Source organism: Dromaius novaehollandiae, chromosome 3 (assembly GCF_036370855.1).
Source record: "Dromaius novaehollandiae isolate bDroNov1 chromosome 3, bDroNov1.hap1, whole genome shotgun sequence".
Classification (NCBI taxonomy): Eukaryota; Metazoa; Chordata; class Aves; order Casuariiformes; family Dromaiidae; genus Dromaius; species Dromaius novaehollandiae.
The window spans coordinates 97,566,762-97,586,907 of NC_088100.1; the positions used below are offsets into that span (position 1 = coordinate 97,566,762).

At 41.3% G+C, this 20,146-nt stretch overlaps 1 protein-coding gene across 8 annotated transcripts in view; it reads right to left on the reverse strand.

Moving 5' to 3' along the window:
• Positions 1 to 20,146, reverse strand: part of TTC7A (tetratricopeptide repeat domain 7A) — a 187,417-nt gene that overhangs the window by 158,578 nt on the left and 8,693 nt on the right. For all 8 annotated transcript variants that reach the window (XR_010388532.1, XM_064509558.1, XM_026121174.2 and 5 more), the window contains 2 exons: positions 5,972 to 6,102; positions 4,154 to 4,275 (listed from right to left, as the gene is read on the reverse strand). Coding sequence is in view for 7 of the 8 variants with exons in the window: in XM_064509558.1 (XP_064365628.1) it covers positions 4,154 to 4,275; positions 5,972 to 6,102 (253 nt within the window). In the remaining variant the exon portion in view is untranslated. The remainder of the gene's footprint in view (positions 1 to 4,153; positions 4,276 to 5,971; positions 6,103 to 20,146) is intronic.

Genomic DNA, 20,146 nt, shown 5'->3' on the forward strand with positions numbered 1-20,146 from the left:
AGTACCCTATTAATACAGGGTAATTAACTACCAGTCCATGAATCAAAACAGTCATATCACAGTTGAGTCATATCATTTGATTAACACTACACTTATTTTAAAATATAGGAAGATTAAACACACATTTTTGTATAAATTACCGGACAAATATTGGTAATGAACCAAAGTGGACCCTGGGAACACAGGTCTGCAGACAGTCCCCCAAAAACGGCAAGAGGAGATCATCTTCTTAATCCCTGTTCATTAGCCATGAACACAGGTTGCCTCTAACAGATGAAAGAGATCATCCTGCGATGACTGCCTGATAGGCAGTTTGCAGCTCCACCTCTCCAGAGGAAAGCCGTACATAGACCACAGAGCCAGCAGCAGCACCATTGCCTTTACACAGTTGCCTCTGCACTTTCGCATCTCTTTAGCAGGTTTCTAAAAATTCATACTCTCTCCTTGAACAGCTGTTCACATATAGGCACAAAACACATCTAAAGAAGTATCTCCATTCATAGCAATATGAGGTCCACAAGACAACTCAGATAACCGTACCAATGCACATTAGAGTTTCCTGATGGCAGCCTGTCTAACAGAAGTGAGGCTCAAAAAGACAAAGCTTAGCACTTATCTAGACCCACCCAACCAGCAGTAAGACTCACTTCCAAATTAGCAGCTGCATTGTCCCAGAAAGGTGCTAGCTTCTGAGGACTGAAGAAGGGATAAACAGCACAGGGAATCTGGCAAGAAATACCATACAGGTTCATCAGAAGAGGAGAATAGTCTGGCAGAGACTGTCCTGCCTGCATGTTCATTAGATTCTACTATAAAGCAACTCCACTTATGTGTTACTCTTTTAAAGTGCTCTACAGAAAGAGGCCTACAAGATTTCAAACACAAAACAGAGGATGATAGCCAACTGACAGGAAGAAGCAAGAGAAAGAAGCAGCATTGCGTAAGCTTTCCTTAGTAGGCATTTTCATCAGGGGTTTCCAAAGTAATTCAGCTCCCTATCTTGAGAGATCATAAAGAAATCTGATATGTTATAAATGCTTAATATTTGTTTTTCAGAAAGTCAGTTTCTTTAGAAATGTCCCATGTAGAGCTTCCAAAACTAAATATTTTCTCTGGAAAGCCCTGACTTTTCTCTTTTGCCTGTGAACTCCATACATCCTTCAAATGCTGTTAAATAGAAGCAACACAAGTGAATTCTATTTGCCCCCAAAGAATACCAAGGGCATGCAGGCCAAAGTCCCCATAACAGTGTAAGGTAATAATGTCTGTTCAATATTCTGAAATGAGAGGCCATCACAGATGAGCCTAATCTCCATGCAGACATTCACATTAGGAGAAAAAAAATGGGGAGGGGGCAAAACCCCCCACAAACCTAGTGCAGATGCTAACGAGACAGCAGGCTGCTTCCTACAGCAAAGACAACATCTGCCTGCCTACATTCTGCATCCACAGCAGCAACACTGCTCACTGAAAGAATAAAAGAAAGCTTTTTTGTGGTGCAGCAGGGCAAACAATTGCAGATTTGCCTTCAGCAACACAGTATTTTTAAGTAAGTATGTACCCACAGTATTGGAGATTTCCACAGTTGCAAGACTTGCTGGTCCTTACAGATGGCTTCTTAACACCTGAAGAGGAGAGGCGACCTTTGTTCTGTATGGATGCATAGGAAGGGGGTGCAGTGCCTTTTTTTCCACTGAAAAAATTGTAAGAGAAAATGCATCCCTGACCACACTCTGAAAGGTTGCCAGCAGGAGCAAACACAAAAGCAGGAGAACACCACAGATATCCCTCAGTTCATCTGCCTGATACCAGCTCACCTAAAAAGAATAAATCACTTCCAGTTTCTCTGTACACATGCACCACTGGGAAGGAACATCCCATCCTGTAGGACCTCCCCCTGTCACCCTGGGCACTCACCATCGAGGGCCTATTTTCTACCTGAACATGCTGAAAGCAACGAGGAGAACAGAAGTGTTTTTTTTTGAGCTGTCTAGTACTGGATGGAGAAATTCACCATACACATGAGACGTCTGACAAAGCCTCTTCTCCCCTTCCCCCATTTTCCTCCTCTTCTCTTAATACATCTCAAGGCCGCTTATGCCCTCTTGTGGCAGAAACTCCTCACTAATACAAGCCGGAGGCGCAGAGACAAGCTGCAGATTCCCACTTGATTCATTTCCCCCCACCGGCCCTTTAAGTTTATTGGCTTGGATTTCTGATTTGTGCTGCAAGAGGTGGAAGGAGAATGAGACTTTGCACTTGTCATATCCGAGTTAGTTCCACGGCAATAACAAAACTGTTCTTTCATCTGGAGACAAGTTCAGAGAACATTTCATTGCTATTGCAGTAATTCAGCTTATAATCAAAGCAATGCTTAATTCACACAGGTATTTTGATTCCAAATTACTTTCCTGTAGGGTTTTTTTCCCCCCCTCTTTTTTAAAGGCTGTCATTAAAATAACGTGGGAAGGGAGCAAGCAGTGCCCGAAGTAATAGCTAAAAAAAACCCACTGGATATATTGAACTGATAAAGGCTGAACTGAAAATGTTGCTGAACAAAATGAAAGGGAGTGAGTCTGTTATTCAAAAGGTGCCTAGAGGACTTCAATGCCATATGTTCTAAATGAGATTTTATTTTACTACATAGCTAATGAGCTTACTGGCAAGGCCTGAGCCTTTGGTTTGCCATGGATACGGCAACAGGCTGGTAAAGCACACTTCTGTGATACAGCTGCTGGTCAACCCCCATCTCACATGGTAAAACTACATAACCCGTTCCCTGTTATTCAGATGATACTGAGACTATGCCTCGTACTTGCAACACCATACTATCTTTGTACAGGAACTTGTACTCATTTGACTGAAAGGGTCGTTTAATGAAGTCTGTGCTTCTTTGGTATGGAGCCTTACTTCGTGTCAAACACGACTTGAAAGAAGCTTGTATGGATATGCTTACAAGTACAGCTTCACTGTACATACCGGCTTTTAATGCTTGTTTAACATGAAAGAATGGGCACCAGTAAGCATATTCATAATTGCATTTAAAGTCATTCTTGGGAAAAAACAAGCTCAAACAAAAAGCCTCAAACAAGAGCAACCTCCCTGCCAAACAAGTCAAAAATGGTATCAATTTTCTACAAAAGAATTTAAACTGATTTTTGCTATGATTTTTTTCCAGTTTTCTCCTTTCATTCTCCCCTATTTTCCCCTTTCTTCTGTACTTCATTTAGCAGAAGGTCTGAATACACAACCAAAATTAAGAATTTTCAAAGATGGTTTGCTAAAAATAAAAAAAGGGGAGGGGGGTTAACTCTGGCCAGTGACACTACACACAGAGGAGTGAAAAAAATTCAGCATTTGAATCTCTGAGAACAAATGGGATACTATGCTATAAACACAGGACTAAGAAAGGATGGATTCTTATATGTATTATTTACATATGGTAAAAAGGATGTTCCTTTCTCACAGCAAACCCTTCATCAGCTACACAGAACTGATACATTTTGAAGACATGTTCTGTTTTTGGGGCAGAGGTACCCTCAACAATGCCATTTGGAAGTGGGCACATACCAAGTCTTTTTTATTGTTCTTGAAAAGGTTTCTCTCAGCTGAAGTTCACTGCAAGCTTGCAGATACCAACTCCTCTTCCCATTCTAAGGTTCATTGAGACCTGTATTTTAGGGTCATAATTCCCTCTAGTAAAATCACACAGATTTTCAGGTTTGATCACAACCTGAGGGGGAAAAAAAAAAAAAAAACACCACCACCAAACAGTAACAAAAAAGCCCTCAAGAACTTATCGAGCTCTAAACCAGTCCCTCTAGCTGCAACTTCTAAAGGCACTCAGCAGTGATTAAATTCCACCCTCTCCTAATTCTGTGGTCAAACCCTTCTCATCTCCACAGGGAACAGAGCTGAGCCAAAATAACAAAACTGTTCTACTCCACCCTACTTGAGGGTGGAGAGAGACAGAGATAGAGAAATAAGGAAGGAGGAAAGGACACTGAGGAAACTTGAGGTGAAGCAGCAGGAAAGAAAAAAAAAACACCCCCCCCAAAATACAATACAGATACAAAGAAATAAGCTTTGATCTAAGACAAAACATTCAATATTATCCATTATCTACTTTTATTAAACATTTGCATCCACCTACCCCTTCTTTAAATGAGCCACATAGGCACTCTGGAGAGCGGCTTCCAGGAAGTAGGACAGTTCAAACTCAGAGTAAGTCACATTGCTGCCCTTTATACTCCTTGAATGCGTGTTGTTTAAGGTCTGTGAGGGGAGGAAAGAAACCAATGGAATTACAGAATAACTCCAACAATAAAACGTTGGCTTCCATCATCAGATTCCTCTTTACACCACCTGACAACTTTTTATCTTCATTAACTATTCAAAAACCTTTCAAGGCAAATTCAAAAGAAAATACACAGTGACTTCCATGACACAATCTGTATGCAATGTGAGTTTTGAAACGTCATTCCTTATTACTTTGCACCTGTAAAGTGAATAGAAAGCTAAACATTAATACTGAGTGTCTCAGAAGTACTACTCCAACTGCATAGACCCAGCAGCTTGCACACAAAGCATTAATGCTATTCGTAAGCATGTTTCGCTAACATAACACAGCTTACCCTCTCTTACAAATGTTTATAAGGAGTCCTGATGGAAGAATCTTAGCCCTTTCTCTGCTTCTCCCATCAAACCCTTCTTGCTTTTGGCTTCCTTATATATTGCATCTTCCAGTGCTAGCAAAAACCAGCTTTCGTTGCTAGAAGTTGCCCTGTATAGGCTCTTCAGGGCAGGGTTTTTCACCCAGGACCAGAGGCCTACAGACTTTGAGTACATCAGTCAGGAATCCTGCATCCTTGTCTCTCTGAGTCCAAAAGATGAATGAATTACAATTCAAACTCTTTTTGTATTTGGCAGACACAAATCTATAATAAATATCAATAAAAACATTTACAGTGCCCATTATTGGCAGGAGGTGGTCCCTCTGCAAGTGAAGGACAGTACTTAAAAATTATTCTAAATAGAAAAAGAGTCATTTAGCTTTTTCTTACAAAGGAATAGCCAGCTTGTTAGCTGGCTTTCTTAATGGATTTTAATATACATATTTAGCTCAGTTTTCTTAGTTTTAATGCAGTTAAAAACAAAACCTGGAACAGACATTCACCTTTATTGCTGATGACAGCAAAAGTAGCTGGTCAGAAGATCAAATGCATGTAGGTAACATGCATTACCATCAATGCTGCTGGTGTCAAGCATAAAACGTGTGGCAGAAGAAAGGCATGGAAGCTTACGGTGTGCACCCATTAAACGTAGCTAGGCAAAGTTACGGAGATGGAGACCATCAAGCACGTACACTCTAGCTAATCAGTGGCACATACTATCACTCAGCAGAGGGCTCACAGCACTCATCTTACTCAGCATCCTAGCCAACCACTGGGTGAGCAACTCCTTGCTAGTGATCTAGATTCTTCCAGTTTCACCTGGAGAAGCTAAATCATTGGCAGTTAAACGCTATGGTTGACCCAAAGGGTTATTTTTAGCTTGTTAGGGATCTCAGCATCCACTGCTGTTTATCATTTACATGGCAGATGTGTAAAAGTTCTTGGGTTTCTTCATGGTGGCATTTGCTACATCAAGCTAGTGATCCCTCTTTAGTAAGAGCTAAACTTGAGATAAGACCTGGGCATATCTAAAGCATTCAGTGCTATACTGCAGACAAAACAGGTTTCCATACCTCATTCTCAAAGGAAACTGGCCAAGACAAGACAAACAGCTATTTTACAACTGCTTACACAGAAAAACTTAGCCCATCAAAATACTAAGACACCTAACTCTTGCAGAATTGTTCTTATACCCCTTATTGTCTATGAGCACATGGCATTGCCCTACCACTCTTGCTGCCAAAATTTCTGGAAGTTCCATCTAGGTCACCAAGAAACACATCAGGGTCACTTCTTACCTTTTCAAGCTCCTGCAAGTACACTTGGGCAATGACACATGCTGTCTCAAAACAAGCCATGACTTCCTCCTCCCTTTCACACAATCGAGCACGTGAGGCAACTGAGTTGGTTGAGCGCTCCAGTGACAGACCTGCAAAATAGCAACACCTTCTCATACTGGAGCCCACAAATAGCAACATTGTTTTCTCCTTTCATTTACCAGGTGACAGGAAAGCTTTTCAGTATGTGGATTTTCCCCTTGTTTTAATGACTTTCAGGAACCCCAGGAACATAAAATTCCTATATATGCAAGGCATTTGATGTCATGCTGCTCTATCGTACAGTGACACTGTGCACTTCTATAGTGCCTTTCAGAGGCTTTATGAAGAAAGAGTATACAATCCTTCTGGTAGCAATAAGTAAGCAGAGAAATTAAGGACTATATTTCCACAGACAGCTATAGATTCTGGGTGCTTCAACACAAGTGCCATTCCTGAAACACCTTGGGACTGGGTTTGATATTTTCTAAGCATCCACTACTCCACATGCAGCTTTGAAGCTCAACAGTTTAAGAGCAAACTCAGAAGATATCAAAGTCAGAAAATCTGAAGCCTCTTTTGGAAAATCTGAGTACACATGAATTGCATGTGGACATGCCGTAAGTTCTTGGCAGGGCACAAGAGATTCTTTAATCAGAAATTGCCCTCTTTTCCATATTAAAAAAAAAAAAAAGAAGAAGAAGAAGAAGAAGAAGAACTGGTTTTTATACTACTCAAACTCTTTCTTCTATCACCAACCCCTCTTACCAACAAACAGTATGTTAATTGGAGACCCACAGCTATTGTCCCTACATGAAAATCTTTTATCCCAGATTCTTATCTGGTAGCATGTGACCACACTCTTTACATCTCCAAAGCTGTCTGGGGAGGCTACATTTCCACACACTGATTTTACTCTGATCTGCACAGGTTCTTAGGCTACACTGGATCCACACAACACTACCGCTTGGAAACTCAGGCCTTTTAAACCAAAGGGAACAACACAAATGCCCAGTAGCCCACACAGGCTGTAAACAGTTTAATACATGTTTCCCAATTGATTCTATATATTAATGCTCCCTAAAACCAATGAAAAACATGCAAGGCATAGGAAAAAATCCTACTGTTCCTGAGACAGATCCACAAATGTGGCAAAAGAAGAAAGGTTTCAGCTATCTAAACAGGCTCTCCAAAAAGGTGATTTAGATTGCTGCAGTATAAGCCAAAGGATTCTGCCCCTTGCAAGGACCTACCACATGCACCAGGAGCCATGCTTGCCTAAGCCCGCATAACCCTAGGCACCTCAGCACAGCTCGCTCCAACAGTCTCATCACAAACTACTGGTGAAGCAGCAAAGGGGTGCCAGATCTCCCCGTGACGAGTGATGTGGTAAGAGCACTCACACCGGAGAAGCTTGAGGTTCCTAGGCAGTCTTATATTCGCTTACTTTTCAAGTTTAAGTCTCTGTTTTGTCCCCTTGGTAACTGTTGGAGCTTCCCTATTGTTGGAGTTTCCCTATTTAATGTTTCACATTTGAGCCAGACACAAGCAGTTTCTTCAGAGGGCTGAGAAGGTAAGATGCCCCAGAAGTGCAAAGCACATTCCCCAAGGACCTACCTAGGAGGAATACATGTCAGTACCTAGCACTTTTGAAAATTTTGATCTGTCTGAAGCAGCGGGAATGGATTTACTTCAAAATGAAAAGCGGGAAGGAGGGTATGATGATGATTTAACTAACACCCCATTCCATGTTCTCGCCTTTCTACCTTGTCTTCCAGTCCACCTGCAAAGTTTTGGGCTTTGGATTATGTTTCTTTCTATTATTTCAAAGCTTCTCTGTCCCCACCCTGTTGCCTTGTCATGAAGGGGAAAAGAGGATGTTAACTCTCTGTGCAGAAAAAGACAAGAAGCTACCAAGTGCTGAAGCTATAATAATCAACTTACAAATACTATTCTCTGATTTGTCCCAGCTTTATTTACTTCTGAATTTCTAATCAACCCCCACAATTGAAAACAAATTCAAAAACATGTCTATGTCAGAGTCACCATCTCTTTCAGTGCAAAGCAGGGCTGAGAACCCTGAAAGAAACCCAGTACAACCTACGGACATTTACACACATGCAGCATCTAATCAGACAGCAAGGGCCGTCCTAGCACAGTCTGCGTGGGGGTGGTTGTCGTGGGAGATGTCACAGAGAGAACAGCCTGATAAAAAGCTACATGCTACAATCCATTGCAAGGAGCTACTATCTCTAATCTCTGATACGGGAGAAAAAGTGAACAACCCTTGCTCAAACTCCCAAGTACTAATAGCAAACATGTCCATCCATGCAGGCCGCAGAACAGAGCTGCAGCTGATCACAGATGGGGAAATAAATAGCTCTGAGAAGGTAATACAGACCACTGCTGGCACCACCAGCTTTTCCTTCAGCTAAGACCCTTGCCACAGTAAACACCAAGCAGTACAGAATGTATTAAAACACACACTATGCTACATTGCACACATTTTTCCACTTGTAAAGGGCAAAAAGGAAGAATGACCCACATGATGCGACATTAGTCACAGTGCTTTCCACTAACACCATATGTGCTGAGCCAATGCAGTCAAAAATCCTCTACAGAACCCAAACAGGGCCATTTTCCGCTACCACAGAAATATAATGAGAAGGGAAATGAGAGCAAGCAGACTGCAAATCCAGCAGACAAAGTAAAGAACAGAGGAATAACAGTAATAAAGGGTTCCTTACTTTTGTTGCCACCAATTCAGTTCTCTCAGTGCAGACAGAGTCCCAACAACGACAGATTTGCTTGGCAGGCAGTTGTCTATCTGGACACCACTATTTATTAGCCCATCCAGCCCTGAGAGCAAAAATTACACTAATTCTTCCCTGCCTCCCTCTGCTGGTTACCGGTACAAAAAGTATTTTGTATCATAAAATATGTTTTGAATTCAATTCAGTTCCCAAAAAGCCTCAGAAACCTGCAAAGCACATGATACTGCCACACTGGATTTAGCAAGAAAGTGTGTCTATGATGGAGTTCGCTGTGGGTAAAGCACGAAGCCATTCACTCTTGCAGTAACTGGCTAGGGTAAATACCTGAGTCCTTTAGTAAATATCAAAGTCAGTTATGCTAAGATAATACTAATTTATAACTTGCCTACTAAAACTACTAAGATAGTTTTTATCAAATCAGATGTCCAAATTTTTTATACATTACACACACACACACACAGAGAGAGAGACGACATACACACATACATGTATCATTAAAAAAATATTTTGTATACTGAAGATAAAGCTTTCTAATGGAGTTTGGTCCAAGCTCAAGACTTAATGAAAGCCTTGCTTCCTGATTATACTTTTAAAAAGAATAAGCTCTTTTAACCCATTTACTTTCCACCCACTTCAGAGGCAGTAGCCTTCTATGTATAGAAATAATGGTTCTCTTTCCTGAATAAAGACTTCCATCCACTTCCTCTAGTTCTCCCAAAGATTCATCTCTTTCCCTTGATGTCTCTATAATCATCCTCCTTCCTTCTCTCCTTCTAAAGCTAATCTGCATTTATGCTAGAAATAAAACCAAAAAGGTTTACGAGAAGCGTACACTGACTGAAAAAATTTCCTCCTGCACTTGAAACGCACTGCTTGCATTCATGGAAACCTGAAAGTGGACATTTTATGAATGCTTATTTCAGCTTTCATCTCCTTTCGTCCAGTCCCCACCAAGAGAGGAGAGTACATCATCTGGCTCTAATGCTTGGAGGTGAAGTTAGTGCTCCACAGAGCTGGAGCACACACTTGCAAATGGACACTGGGGCTTAGATTCTCAGTGACATAGGACCACAGAAAAACTCAGGTTGGAAGGGATCTCAGAAGGTCTGTAGACCAACCTCCTGCTCCAAGCAAGGTCAGCTATGAGGTCAGATCAGGTTGGTCAGGGCTTTACCCAGTCCAGTCTTGAAAGCCTCTGAACATGGATGGAGACAGCATAACCACTAAGGAGAACAGCAAGCTAAGGCGACTTACTACTTTTTCCTCCAATTCATTAACTAGTTCACCAAACAGCAGCATTGCTGCTTCTGAGTAGGAGAGAGATACTGATCCACCTACAGGTTCTCTTCATTTTCCTGTCAATACTGACTCCTAGCTTCATGTTCATGGCTGCGTTAATATAACAACGGGGAAATAGTGCATTTATAGGTGCAAGAAGTCAGGGTCAACAGCAGCACCCTTTCACGCATAGGGTTAGCTGGTAGCTGCTAAACACCCATAGTCCAGAAGCAGAGGCATCTGGCAATCTAAGGAAGAAATCGAAGAAACTCCATGGCACACAACGTGAAGTCTGCCTGCTGTGTCCTGGTGTTACATCTGTGTCAAACACAGTCATGGGAACTCAAAGCAAGAGACAGATCAGGGTGGAACCTACTATCCTGCCAACAGCATCAGCCCCAGGCTACAGAGCGAGCTTATGATGCCTGTGCTCACGTGCAGCACAGACAGGTATTTCTCGCCAGAAGCCAGGGTATGATGCTACACAGAGTATGAGATAGCTTTATTCAAACTACAGGAACATAAATAATTTATCTTGAGGTAAACCAGGGTGTGAATATATTGCACGGCAACCGCTGCATGGAAACTGATTGTGATCACATTCTCGCCCTCTGCTGAACGTGAGGTCATTCAAGGTAGCTATCCCCAGTGGAAGGGCGTGTTTCATTTCCAGTACACGGCCTGCAGCCTACTTCAGAAATACGGCTCTAGGAAATCAGCTAGCATTGAAACAAGACTATTTTTAAGACAAGCTCTTCAAACCAATACATATATATAATTCATACTTAATGACTCATCAAAGCTCAGCGGAGTACTAAACACTTAACTTTCCTCAAAGACCACAAAATTGAAAGGCACAGCCAAAACACTTCCATTTTACAAGTGGTACTAAGTTCATACCTTAGACACTGTTGGGGGTCTTAATAAGTTGTTTGAGGGCTATACTCTTAGATTATGGAGTCTTGGAAAGCAAAAGCCTGAAAAACAAGCCAAAGCAACAGTCTGGAGTAGTTCGACATAGGCAAGACCCAGCACTGTGTATTATTCCTGCCATAATTCACGGCAGCTTAAATAATTCACATCTTTAGTCTTGATACTCCTCTCCCCAGCTATTGAGCAAGCAAAGAATTTTCAGCACCATTTATTTGCAATGCAAATAGAAGAGAAAAGGGGGGGGGGGGGAACAGGCCTAGAATGCCTAGATTTTGAAAACATCCATTCATTCACACTATACCTTTTGGAAGGCAGAAGAGAGGAGAAAAAAGTTTTGTTTTACAAGAGAAAGCCACAAGAAGATTTTTCATCGCTGCCTCTGTAGCAACAGTCTTTTATAACCACAATAGCCCTACATAATCACAATAATCCACGATAACCTTGGGGTATCTTTCATCTAAAAGTCTCAAAGGTGGAAAGGAAGAAAACTCCAGTAACCCAAACTAACACCCTTCTGAAGACCTTCCCCCCACCCTTTTAAGAGGCAAACACAGCCTGAAAATTTAAATAACTTGTGCATGGCTGCTTAGTTACATCAAAGCACAGTTCAGGAGGCCTACTCCTGGCCTTCCAACTAGACCCTACAAGCCAATCCTAATATTGTCACTCTCATTGTGTTTGTAGCATTTTGTAATGGAGAATCTTATCTACTTAGACTTGTAGATACAGATAAAGATGATTTTTAAAACTAGAAAAACTTTTTGATCGAGCATCTGTGAAGCCAGAGAATGGCCACCACTACTACAAGATGCAATCTCAGTCACCAGTCCCTGATCAACTCCACGCAGAATCTGCAACACATTGCATATCTTACCGCATAGGAAAATTCAGCCTTCTTAATCAAAAGTCTCATTTTCACAAGTGCATCAAAATGCTTTGTTTTCATCAGCATATCAAAACCTCTTACCTATCAGCCGGTTGCTCTTAAGCCTCCTGGCTGATCTTTGTACCTTGGTTTTAACATACAATGTATTAAGTGGCTTGGTAAAACAGGCCACCTCCATTCCCAGGATATACCTTCCAGCAGTTAAAGAGATACCTCAGCTGGAGTGATGCTCTGGGCCACAGCAGATATGGGAGAGGTGGCATTCCCTCTTACGGCCCTGCATGTAGAAGACTTGGTCAACACCATCCACGTCCATACACTTGCATGGCATGCTGCAAGAATCACATATTTTCCGCTTGTCTAAATACCGTGGCCAGAAGTTGAGAATAAAAGTAAGATGGATGAGGTGCAAGTGAAAGAAAGAGATGGAGCAGATGACTGGTTACTGGGATTCATTCGGTTTGAATTCCTCTGTATCACTGCCAGGCAGCATCATTTGTGAGAAAATTCTAGTGTAGCTGCAATCACAAACACCAAGAGAGACTATGTGTTTCTACTCTGGGAGCAGGAGGGAGCAAAGAAGAGGGTAATTCATATTAAACTGTGATAATTTACATCAAGTTCTCAAGCTACTACTTCTTATTAGGTGACAACTAACAAGGTTGTTCACCTGTCATTTAAAAGACAAAGGCATCCAGAGCTTACTCCAGGGTAAACCACACATGGAAATCTTCACAGAGCCACTGGACATATACCACATCCTCACAGAGCAGAAGGATGCAGAAAATTGGAAGCAGTTCACAGCCACAAGAGAACAGCTCACCAGTGACCACAACCCTCCATGGCAGGGTATGAAACACCAGCCTCAGCTACTGTAACTGCTGCTCACTTACTCCCAAAGCCAGTGCCTGTAATACGCAGCATTCAGACACACCACTGTAACTACATGGCCCAGCCTAGCGACAGCAGCCTCAGAGCCATCTAAAAGCTCCCTCTAGCTCAAGCCATCTAGTAGAGAGTAGATTTGTATTTATTTAGTGAAAATACCACTGTAGCATTTTGTCTCATGTTACTGCACTTAAACATTGTGCATTCCTTATTCTGACTCCTCAGGAAAGCAAGCTGTGACTGTTCTTGTACCTCATGATGCTGCTGGCACCAGAGTACAGGAGGTAAGAAAGATTTTATGCATGTATGAGCCCAGCACATGCATGTATGCGTGTATGTGTAGAAGAGCATAGGGGAATAACAGGACACAAAACCTTACCATCACAGAAACCAAACCACATTATTAAGGGAAGAACATGGTATTATCTTTTTCCACTGAAATTCAGTTATTTGCACTTTGATGCCACCAGGGAGCCTTTGCTCACAAGCCTAAAAATCATACCCCATGCTGCATTTGTATATAACATTGATGGCTCCTGTATCAAACTACTTATAAAATGCAAACAGAGGGGAAAAAAAGGAACAGAACTAGCCTATTCTACAGCAAGACAAGTTCATGGAGTGCAGCACACTAACTTCGCTGGCTGCCACAGGCAGCCTAAGTACACCAAGAACGCCAGGGCTGAACTGGGCAACTCTGACATCTCACATACGAGCTGGAAAGCAGAGGCACTCAGCTCAGCAACATGCAACAGCTTTGAAGCCATCCCTGTAATAGTGTAAGAGCAACTCCAACATCGCTTGGATTTCAAGACTATTCTGAAACTAGAAATAAGCTATACTAGTACAAGGCCCTTTTATCAAGATATCAGCATCTACAAACTGGGGCTATTGCCTATCAGACAGCTACTCTGATGGCAACATGAATAAACAGCATGCTTCCTGTCTGGCTGGCATAATTACAAACAGCAGCACTTTGAAGTATATACCAGGCATAGAACAAAGTCACTCTCAGATGTGGATTGACATTTAAAAGATGCAGTTTTTGTGAAGCAAAAATGAAAATAAGTTCTGCCAACAAAATACCTTATTGTTGGTTACTCAGTTTTTTCAGTGTCATATTGAATCGTATATCCTTGTGGCTGGGACTCAATATTCCTAACCGTCAGGTGAGAAAAGAAAACTAATTTTATTATCTATGCTCTGTTTACAGGAACCCATTTCTCCACAGACCTTAATGCTCAGAGATCAGCCTCTCCCATTTTTACAGCCATCACAAAGAAAAAAGCTGAATTTCTAATGAAGGGATTCTAACAAAAGGGAATTTGATCCCTGCCCCGACAAACCTTTCCTTTAATTTTTTTTATTATTAAAAACAAGAAACTGAATGACAATTTATTTTTCTCTATTGTTCTATCAGTTCTACTTAGTCACAGCAGCAGCAGAAAATTCTGACCAAAGTAACCTCAATGAGCAGTTACCAATAGGCAGAAACAGCAGTTAAAGATCAGAAGGAGAACATTACATGCCAACGTACCATCTCAAAAGGAACATATAGGATAACACAGCTGTATACACCCAAATATCAGTCTTCCTCAAAAAGCTTATTACCACCCAAGCTTTCGATACATCTGTACTAAAAAAGTAAAAGCAAAGTTTTAGTTAATCTTTCTTCACCTTTAACCCTTATCTATGCTTTTCTCTTAACTTCATGCCCAGTATAATCCTGGCTCATCACAAAGCAGCAGCTTTCTATAGATACCACCACTATTCCTTGTAGTCTTTAGAAAAGTCTTAGATGCTCTCCTGAGCACTGCAGCTGCAAGGGTACATCAGCCAGCACCACCACTTGGCAGGTTGCAGGCAGTGGTGTATCAGGGCGCCAGCTAAGGCAGCAAGCTTTAAGACAACGACTCTCCCAGTCCAAACCAGATGATTACAGTAGAGAAGATGTAGATTCCCAAGTAAAAGTCTACAGTAAGCATGTTCATGAAGTCAACATAATTGACACTGAAACCAAAAGGGGGGAGAAGGAGGGAAAAATCCAGGCTCTTAAGAGTTTTCCCTATGCCTTACAACATACTGTTCCTTCCTGCTGTATGGGTGCATTAAAGCAAGTTGTCCCCAGGTCAGTAAGTAGCAGCGAGGCAGACAGGATGCAAATCCAGCCGAGAGCAGGGGCTGGGAGGATAGAAGGGAGGGAGTGCTGGGTTCCCTCTTCATTTTATTATCAGCAGAATCAGAAATCTTCACTTTAGTCATGTGACTACTGAACAATAACAGAGAAATGGATTATCTTTATCTTGACATATGCAATTACAGCATGCTTTTACTTTCCCCCACTAGTGTCAAGAGAGGACATAAATGAAATGGCTTATTTGAACATCGAAAAATGTCATCAATCTGCCATTAATCCATTTTCTACACCTGCCTCACTTGATAGGACAGGTATGCCCTTATGCAATAGAATCCCCACATCACCTCTTTTTAAGCAAAGCTTTTCTTAGAGAACTTCAAGAACTCTGAAAATCAGCCTATGAAAAGATCCTAAGCACAAGACATAACTAAGCATAGGGTCTTTTGGCATCCAACAGTCAGAACAGCATTCTAAGTGCTAGTCTGGAAAAGGAGAATGCACCTTGCAAAACCTCTTGTCCTCTGAAATAGAGAGCAGGCTCAGAAAACACAAATCTGTTGCAGACTGTGTGTAAATCGTGACCTGGACTAAACATAGCTTCCTGCAAAAAGAAATTTAAGGTGTAAATCCACTTTGAAAAGGATTATGAAGAGGACTATTAAAAGCAAGTTATAAGCCTGAAAAGCTACATAATGCTTTGAAACAGTTTATCTGTACTTGAAATTGTCCAAACTGCTGGCACTCAGAGTCACTCCACACAGCCTACCTTCCAATAAACTCAGTAGTTTTAGCATCTCATTCAAAAAAAAAACCTGGAGTAGGCAAAAATTTTATGTCAGATAAGCTAACTAGAAATCCTGTTTTTAGAAGAATTCTATTTAAAAGCGAGGCTACCTAAGTTAAGCCCATAACACAGCATATACCCTTAACATTATGTGAACAGAACACATCCTAGCAATATGTGATAGCTACCAATCAGTAAAGAACTAAACTGGAGAAGTCACTAGCTAAGGATCTGAAATCAGTTTGATGAAGTGCTGAAATTAGTTTTTAAAATAACAGTATCCCTCCTCCAGCAGGGAAAGAAAAGCTTTTGCTTTTCAGTTCACTCCACTAATTTAGTTCAATGATTAGCCTTTCAAAGATGATGAACCAACAAAGTTTTGGCTGAGTAAAATCACCCAAACAAGCTGGTTTTCCTCTTCTAATCCATACATTAAAGAAAACAACAAAAACAGGTATGACTGGAAGCTTACTAGTTGCAAAATGTTGAAGGACAGAATGATCATAAAGATCGAGTTCAAGCACTATCTGCAGCAACTGACATTCGTTTAACTGAAAAGATTTACTTAGTTTAATCAAAATCTTGGATGACAGAGGAAAAAAAGTACATTTCTCAGAAGCTGGCTTTATGACAAAAAAAGTCTTTAAACATTGTACATTTTATTCTAATTTGCACACAAATACAGCCTGAAACAATTAATACACAGGGAAATTAGTCATCCTGCAGAAAACCATATCAGAAAATAATGAGTGACATACAAACAAATGTTAAAGTTTAAGACATTAATCAAGCATGTGAACAAATCGGGAAATATCTGCTCATTAACTAGAAAGAGCAATTTTAATGCCAGGATTATGTTTAGTGAATGCAAACCCACATGTGTTTAATAGTTCTGGAAACCAACAAAAACCATGCTTTGTAAGAAGCAAATTAAGAAACACAAGCACGAAGTAAGTTTAAAAATCAATAATTCGAAATTGAGGTTTTCGTTGGCCATTTAAATTACAACTAAAACCAAGGGGGTAGTTTTCAGATCAGCTGAGCAAAAGATCAGTTATTCTGTTTATTATTTCTATTTGATGCCACCACTTTCCATTCAGGACACTAACATAACCTCCAACACAACCACTTCCAGTATTACAAAACCAAGACAAAGATTTCACATGGGGAAAAAGCAGAAGGAGCAGTATTCTTCCAAGCAATAAAGACCTCATTATCATAGAAGTTTAAAAAGAAATAATCAGAGAAACCGCAAAAACATAAGCTTGACAGTTTGTGCTTAAGGGAAGGGGGGGAAAAAAGGAAGGAAAAAACCCCCACTAGACCAAACCCTGAATCTAGGCTCCGGGTTGTTCAGCACTACCATGCTCAGGAATAACCCTCATGTGCTAGTTTCAGAGCTTTGCTTCCATCAAACTACAGCTGCTAGGAGGACTCACACTGTCCCTTGAAGCACACACACTACTCCCAATCCAGTGTGGTTAGTGTCACAGTCTTACAGTTTTTCTGAAAATGTCAAGTTACAGATTTTAAATATCTTCAAACAACTTGACTGGGTTAAACAACAACATAAACAGTGTTCCAAGCCACTAAACTAACAAAGTCCATTTTCTTGTCCATGCAACTTGTGGTTGGACGTGTTATTAACAAAATGCAATCTCTGATGAAAGTTTCTCACAGTCACAGTATCACATAACATTCACCTCCACCTATATTTTTCTGGTATCTAACACAGGCTGAGCTGACAATGCAGCCTTTTGATATCTTAGAAGAAAGGATCTCTGCTCTGCTTTGCCACCTATTTTCAAGAAACTTTTAAAAACAAATTTACAAGGGATTCATTGCACCCAACTTTTCCACCCCCAAACAAGTTACTGCTCGGTCTCCTTTCCCAGGCACTGAAGAGGGGGCAGCACCATCCAACACCACGCACTTCCTTCATGTCAGGCACCATTTGAGGAGGCGATGAATCACCCCAGAACTGCCAACTTCCACCTGTGCAGTGAGTTCAGACTGCGCCTGAACAAATCAAATTCATTCTGTACCTTTGAAATCCCTACTTCTCTGTTGCACGGAGCCAAAATTGGCCAATAACAGCACTAAAATTATTGGACGATGGACAGGGAGGAAAAGCAGAGGAAGATGCAGTGTGACCGTTTCCCTAGGAAACCAGCTAAAAACTTTGCAATCCTATGTCATCTCTTATGTGCATGCACAGATTTATATAGTTACCAATCTCTGGGCACACCCATCCACACAGGTGAAGTCCAGTCACCAGTGCCTGGTCACAGAGCTGATTTGCCAGGCGCAGGGTGTTCCTCTGTGTGGGGCTGACTCATCTTGCAGGAGCTGTAATGCAACACATGCTGCCTCGAAGCACTGCAGCAAGCCAGAGAGGCTCGCGGTCATTACAAAGGTGGCACCCACATGCCACATCAGCCCTTGCCCAGCCTTCATCACTCAGGCTGGCAACAGGCATCTGCACCTAAAGCAGCTCTCACAAAGCACAGCAAGAATGGCCATGCACGAAACAGTAGGGAAACACGGAGACCTTTTGCACCTCGTTGCACCCCACCTGCCTATGTTGTCCAGGCACTTGGTGTGAATGAACAAGGACAGAGCACAACTCCATTATTAAGACAAACAAAAAGCTTTTCTTACTCTGGTTAAGATACAAACCTGTCATTCATATATTTTGCAAATACTCTGCAACAGCTTGCAAAGGCTCTAACTGAATATAAAAAGGGACTCAGTCAAGAAATGAGTTGCCCATGGAGGATTTTTTTATTCCTTGTTTTCTTCAGTCCCGCCACAGACTCACAATATGATTGAAGCAACTCACTTTAGTTCCCCACACCTCAGACTTCCTACCTGTACAACTAACCTAATGAATCTTACTTGCGCACATTAAGTCTATTTCAAGGATATCCATTTTAAAAAGACAAATACCAGCAGTAACACCACCTACCCAAGAAAAGAAACTGCATTGTTTGCATTTCTGTAGGGATCAGAGATGGGGAATGGAAATTTCTTGTACTATAGACAAACACCGAAGATAGGGGCCCTCAACCCTACTTACCTTACGGAGATATATTTGGTTTTAAACATTTTATTGCTATGAAAATTAGTTATTTACAGACATATTACAAATCTGGAATCAGGCATGCTTAAGTCCTGGCTGGAGATGTACTTTGTCTTGTAAAAGATTAGGCTGTGACCTATCCTACTTCCAGGAAGATTTATGTACCAGAGCCAACAGGGATCTCTACAGAGTTTCTGCAGCAAGCATGGCCAGAGGCAAACCAGTGGTCTCTGACAAGTTGTTTTGATGCCGGTTTCTTTGCTTGTTTTGAATGGACAACACGAGGTAACAAAGCCACATGTCCCAAGTGCATCAGAAGCAAAATGCAAGCAAGTTTGCTTACTCAGTTCTGTTTTATGCAACAGGCAGAATCGCTTGCACCAGAGACTATATGCAATACAGTAAACTGAGCAGAGGTTTTAAGAATTAACCTCATGGCAAGTGGGAAGGAGGGAGAGGGAGACATGTACAGATGAACCACCTATTAATGAACCATAGAGGTTATAACTAGTCATTGCTAAAAATCAAATTTTGTCAGGGCCCCACTCACAGCGCCCCCAGGAAGATGACATGCTTCTCTTCTCCCCACAACTTACAAATTTAGAAACAGGAGAAGCAGAAGCAGCGAGCCAAGATAGCAGAAGGATCCTGCACTCTCTGCTATTTCTCCTGTAACTTGTCAGCTGGTCAAGTCCCTGCATTTATAAATAACTCCAATGTTTACTGCTTGATACTCATCTTGGGTGGAAGTCTAAGCAAGGCCAGAAAGAAAATTGTTTTTCTCGTGCAACTTCTACAGCACAATAACAAAACTGCTAATCCAGACTGCTTGTTACCATAATACAAACCTACCAAATGCTGGAGATCTTCAGAGGAGCCCATAGAGATTTAGCTCAATGTTTGACCTTCAGTGTCATTAAACATGAAAGGTGCTATATGAAAGCAAACTCAGTTTTGTTGGCTCTCATTTCATTTGTACCATACTCTCCACTTCCACAGTTCCTCCTAAGGTGCCCGTCTCCTTCTCATTATAGTTTATTCTGCTTCCAACTAAAAAAAGTTGAGTGACTGCCCTTGATTTGGTTTTCCTTTCTTCCATTACCCTTCCAGCATGATCTTGATTGCTTGAGAGCCTACACTGCCATTCCTAATACAGGCACAACTCAGCAGTAGTAACAGACTACCTATACAAAACCAAGGTGGTTTCAGGATCACACTAAAGTTTTATGAAGCTATAATAAGTAGCTAACGCTGGATGAACAAGAGTATTCTATTAAACAAGACTTCCTTCTCCCACTACTGACAAAACTGAAAAAGCAATTAAGTGGAGAATCTAAGTTCTGCCTTGAAATACAGGCAGAACTCTGGCTTTTATGGATTGTTGCCTATGCAATC